Raw genomic sequence first — 6,000 nt, forward strand, 5'->3', positions numbered from 1 at the left:
ATGGAATTTTTGCCCAATGATGCCAAACAATTGTTGCCTATTGAAGCTTTAATGACCACCATGTATTTGCATGGGAAGAACACGGCCTGCGTCAGATCATATTGTGCCAACAACAAATCTGGCAGGTGACTTCCAGTAAAGTCTGCGTGGTCTCCTCTTCTAGTCTAACCATTCAAAGCATCTTCCAATATCTCACTGCAACACAACATCTTGCTGGACTTGCATTCTGCGTGTTAGTATAGTTTTACTGTTTAAGCCGCACTGTGTGATATAAGAGAAATATCACATCATGATATTTTCCAATATGCAACCGTTTCTACGTCCATTCAAATCAAACACACCAATTCTTCTTCTAAGAATAACTACTGTCCAAGAAATAGTATTATCTGATAGTGTTTGACCTTTTAAGTTGAAATTACATTAATTTTCCATCTCATTTAGGACTTTCTGCAGCCTTTATCCAAATATATCCTCTTATGTAATGTGGAAATTTATGTTTACTGAATAAAAACAGAATTATTATACATTGTTTAAGTAAATTTTAGCTTTTTTTAAATTTAATTCTCTACAGGGAAAATAAAACATGTCTTGCTGCAGACTCATTGGCCTTTTCATTCCTAACTGAGCACATTATAACAGAACACCAACGGAGCCAAGTCTCAGCTCAACTGTTTTGGAGCAAGTTATCTTTTGACCATCTGTTTTGATTTATGTGCATTGGTACCTTGAAAGCTGACCAGTATCTCTCATGCATGAGGCAGTGAAAATATTTATTAAATGATGTTATCAGTGCTCTTACCTCCAAGTCAGACAATGGAAAAAAAACATAATTTTGTTTCTTTAATATAGTATTTTCTAAATTGGGAGTATTAAGGTCAGGTTTGGACCACCATATTGTTAGTATGACATCCAGTCCAACAGCATGGGATCATCCTGGCTCTAAAAGGAGAGGGCAGGTGCTAAAACAGCTGACATGCATATCACTAGCAGGTGTATAAAGATGACAGCTTATTTAATTATCATTAGTTAAAGGAATAGTTCAACATTTTGGGAGATATGCTTATTCACTTTCTTGCGGAGAGTTAGATGAGCAGATTGATACCACTCTCACGTCTGTGCGGTAGAATATGAAGATACAGCCAGCAGCTGGTTAGCTTAGCTTAGCACAAAGAGTGGAAACAGGGGGAAACAGCTAGCCTGGCTCTGTCCAAACATAAGAAACATGTTTTACTTGTTTAAAAAACCAAAGTGAAAAAGAAAATACAGTTTATTGGCCGGGAAGAGTGACTTCGTGGAGTCTCTGCTGGTTGCCTGGCATTGCCGCAGCGACAACATGACTCCAGGAAGTCACTGCTCCCGGCCAAGAAATAGTCCTGCACGCAAAACACCGTAACCAACAAATAATGTGGTTTTTACATTCACGTGTTTGTATGGGTTACAAATGCATAGTTAGAGGTTCAAGGTCCAAGCTTAGAGGATCTGCTTGGTGGATTTCTGTAGGCTACATTATGACAATTAGCACAATTAGTGTTAGACAATTAGTTTCCCAATGTTATCAGTCGTTATGCTAAGCTAAGCTAACCGGCTGTTCGTTGTAGCTTCCTATTGAACAAACTAATATGTGAGTGGTATCAATCTTCTTGTGTAACTCTCAGCAAGAAAACTAATATGCTTATTTCCCCGAAAATATTGAGCAACTTCTTTAAAAATGGTATCTTCTTCGAACAATAGTCAATAGATTATACTGCAATTAATGTATATAAGAGATTAAAACTGCATAATCAATGTCAAGAAGCCTCAAGAATGACAGGTTGGCGTGTTGTCTTTATCATTAGTAAAAGTGGATGAAAAATAAGTTGTTGTTAACATGCATTTCAGTGGTTCTGTGTATAGCACCAGACTGGTTTCAGACATATTCTGGGACACTGCAATGGAAGAAGTAGACCAGCTCTCATTTGTAATTACTGGTAGACTACGTTGTGATTTGTGACTCTCCGGTGCAGCCTGTAAGCCTTTTCAAAAGTAAATCACCTTCAGTGCAGTCAGTGCCGATACCGGACAACACCTTCGAGTGTATATATTATTAGGCCACATCTATGGTTTCAGAAAATGGAGCATTTCTGCTTTTAAGAATCACACCCGTGAGAGGTTCCTAAATCACATGTTTTATTAGAGGAAGTTTTCACATTGTGTGGCTCTAGCTTGGAACCTGGCTGTCATATCACACACAGGAGGAGCCAGACCTGCGAGCAGACCAGTTTTGACTGGGTATATGTGGGGTCATTGGGATCAGTTACCAGGCGACAGCTTGGCACATGTCTCCCTCGTCTGGACGCGAGTGGAAAAGCAAGGTTAAGTAAGTACATGGGTCAATATAGTGAGCTCTGAAAAAAAAAATATGAACAAAAGGGATATTGTGCACCAAGGAATGACTAGTTTATGAGCCACTTAGATCAGCACTATTAAGGCGAGCCTTCTTGCAAGCCTGCATGTGCAGTGCAGCATCACACACACACACAGCACTGTGTATCCATGTGCAGTGTGTGAAATCCAGCATGTGAATCCACATGCATGCAGCAGCTATGTGTGGGGCTCTCTATCAATTCAAGAGTGCATTTTTATCTTGACATGTACTGCATTATTTAGTTACTTTTCCATCTTGGAGAGGCTGAGACGGTCACACCCCTCTCTGGAGAACTCAAATGGGACTGCTTGGCTATATGATACAATGCACACACACATATCTCTCCTCCATCAGCAGCAGCAGTTGAACTAGGGGACGTTATATTTCCAAAATGTGCTCGTTTTATTGACACAAATGTGCCTCGTGGATATCACAATACAGGCCTTAAAAAAAGAAAACCCACACAGCCATATCAATCAAACCCATCCTTGTCATGTGTATCACTGTGCATGTGGAATGATCCACACACACACACATATATCATGCAGGCAGACAATTTCCCTGATAACCAGGGCTGAACTTTCACGTGACATACATGATATGCAGCCATTTGTTAGGATGAATTAGCCCAACACAGTTCATATGCACACACACAAAAAAAAAAAAGCCATGCAAAAAAAAAAGCAGCACCAAAAAAAGGGGAGATGCATGGCACACAAAAAATGTGCGGCACAAGATATATATATTGCACTTCAACTCACCTTGAGCGGCCGTTCCTCTGGTGCTGAATACACTTGCTATCAGAGTGGCCACATACCAAATCATAGTACTATTGCCGACCAGCTATTACCACGCAAAGTGCCCCGTTCAACCAATCTCTCATATTCGACCTTGCACCCTCATATACACGGTCTCTCTCTCTTTTTTTTAGCAAAAAGCCCCCCCGTCTTTTTCATCACCCTTATTCTCTCTTTCCTCGTGTCGTTTTTCCCTTCATCCCTTCATCATCCCTCCCCCGTCCTTCCATCCGCATCCTCTCCCGAAGAGACAGAGCACCTGCACCGGCCGCGGTTTGTAGTAGACGGAGACCCGTTTTTTTTTTTTTTACGAGCGCATAGTGAAAACCAAGTAGTGTGAGAATGCATGCAGCCACAGGTCCGCCTCTCGCGTCATCGGATTGGCTGCTGATTGAGGCTTTGGGGCGTGTATTGGCTCGCTCCTTTACGCACCCGCACCACCTCCAGAATGACAGGAGGAGCGCGCGCCGTGCGCCGATTCAAGGTGAGTTGGAGCGTGCCATAGTATAGTGGAACCGCAGTATCATGCGCATTGACAGAGAGAGAGAGAGAGAGAGAGAGAGAGAGAGAGAGAGAGAGAGACGTGTATCCACATCTTTAAATACCTCTCTCTATATAAAAAAACTAGGCCCCCACACGTGCGCCATCATCCATTCATCCGCGCATGCATCCAATATTGGCACATATAGTTATTTATGGTGCATGGTGTCTGAAATGATGGGAAAAGCTTGGTGGATGTGTGTGTGACTCATCTGTCGCTCACCCTATAGCCCTCGGCTGTTGTCATGTCGCTGTCACCGACATTAAACGCTCTTTTTTTCTCCTCTCTCTGGCTTTATGTGATGATGGGTGTGGCGACAGATACAATACTACCCGTTTCAGTACTGCTTTTTTTTTTTCCTCGATGGCCGCGAGGAGGATGCAGCTCCATCACGCTGCCCACTGCGCACACATGGTTACCACTGATAAGGATGCTGCTGCTGCCTCACACTCTCACTATCCTGGTGGTTTTTCTACATGCATGCATTGAGGGATCCTAACGCCTGTGCGCCTCTGGGCTGGCTCTGGTGCTGCTCCGACATCAGCTCACATCTCAGCTAAAATAACGCTGCTGTGTGTGTTATTGGAGGAATAAACAGTGATCTGTCGTTTGAGGGAAAATTCGGTGGAGACTAGTCTTGCAAACCAGCAGAATTTTGGCTCGGCATCTCTCTCTGTCTGTCTGTCTGTCTGTCTGTCTCCTCCCTCCCTCCTTTCTTTTTTTTTTTTTTTTTTGGAGACTGTCATATTCCTGTCTGAAATCAAAGAAAATCTAAAAAAGGTGACCGAAATTCAAAGACGTTCTCCATTTTGTCTGCAGACCTTTTTTTTTTTAGTCCTGCAGTAAGATAATGCTGAATCATATTTCCACAACACATTTGAACATTTTTATTAATATTTTTGACTGGGATTCAATGGGCTGTGCTTTCCTCTGCTTGAATACAGTCTCGCTCTTTAGCCTTAAACTACAACCTAAACTATATGCAGACCTTGACAACTTGCAACTTTGCTCGCTTGTGTTCTCCGCATCGGGCCATGTTAAATACATGATGGAGTCACAAATTACACAAATAAACACTATTGAAGAGGACTTATTGTGCTTTCCCCCCTTTCCTTTAGTGGGTTATATAGTTTTTTTGTGCAAGTAAAATGTCTGCAAAGTTACAAAGCCCAAAGTCCACGCCAAACTCTCCCCCCCCCCCCCCACAGAAACACTGCTCCTGAACTGCCCAAAACGCCTTGCTTGAAGTCCGGTCCTTAAGTAACATGGTGATGTCACCAAGTAACACATTTGCATAATATCTGCCTATAGCGGCTAGTTTGGCCCAATCTCAAACAAAGCTAGTTAGAGCGGAGCTGGAGCGGAGTCTGAAGAGTTTGGTTGACCAATCACAACAGTGGGCCAGCTGACCAATCAGAGCAGACTAGGCTTTTTTCGGTAGGGCGGGGCAGAAGCTCAAACAGAGTGTTTCAGACAGAGAGTGAAAAGATGACGAAAAATTGAGTTGTTTGAACATTAAAGCATGTAAACATGTTCTAGTAAACCCAAAATACAAGTATGCCCCTGAAAATGAATAATATGTCCTCCTTAAGGGTCTTAATAAGCTCCAATTCTCCTTGGCATGTAATCTCCAAGTCTCTGAAACTGTTCTTCCAAAAGGATATTCGCTCATTGGTTGCTGACGCTCTCAGAGGATGTCCGGTTATGATCTGGTGACTGTGAAGGCGGCATCATGTGATTCACATCATTTTCATACTCATCAAACCACTCAGTGACCCCCCTCATGTGAGCTGTATGGAAGCATTTGCATTTTTCTTCACTCAAAGTAAAAGTAAAAGAAAAAAACGGAATAAATCAGTTTTTTCCCTTTACTTTGTGTTCTATAAAACAGGTCAGAATCCCCCAAAGAGACGCCGGATCAATCTGAGGGGTTACCAGATGCTTAACAAGCTAGGAAATATGGAAAACAACAACAACATCAAAGGAAAAATATTTCTTTTACACATATATTTTTTTCTGACTTTTATTGTGAAGTTCTGGATAGTTTCTATTCAAATTAATGAATCTAAGAAGGGGACATCTACTATCTTACTATCTGATTGAACTTCTCGCAACTCATAGACGTATTCAACCTGTGAAAAGGAGACAAGTGTAAACACTGCTTCTCTTTAAAAGGTGCACTGTGTAGGATTTGGCACCATCTAGCGGTGAAGTTGCAGTTGCAACCAACTGAAACTTATCCCGTGTGCCAAGCGCGT

The 6,000-nt window shown here is 42.1% G+C and overlaps 1 protein-coding gene across 5 annotated transcripts in view; it reads right to left on the bottom strand.

Annotated features, from left to right (window-relative positions):
• Positions 1-3,737, bottom strand: part of igsf9ba (immunoglobulin superfamily, member 9Ba) — a 79,333-nt gene extending 75,596 nt beyond the window's left edge. For 3 of the 5 annotated variants that reach the window (XM_037776003.1, XM_037776002.1, XM_037776001.1), the window contains exon 1: positions 3,166-3,737. In XM_037776003.1, the coding sequence (XP_037631931.1) occupies positions 3,166-3,229 (64 nt within the window). In that variant the 5' untranslated portion in view covers positions 3,230-3,737. The remainder of the gene's footprint in view (positions 1-3,165) is intronic. The other 2 variants (XM_037775999.1, XM_037776000.1) reach the window with 2 other exon arrangements.
• Between the last annotated feature and the right edge of the window lie 2,263 nt (positions 3,738-6,000).

Source organism: Sebastes umbrosus, chromosome 7, assembly GCF_015220745.1.
Source record: "Sebastes umbrosus isolate fSebUmb1 chromosome 7, fSebUmb1.pri, whole genome shotgun sequence".
NCBI classification, from domain to species: domain Eukaryota; kingdom Metazoa; phylum Chordata; class Actinopteri; order Perciformes; family Sebastidae; genus Sebastes; species Sebastes umbrosus.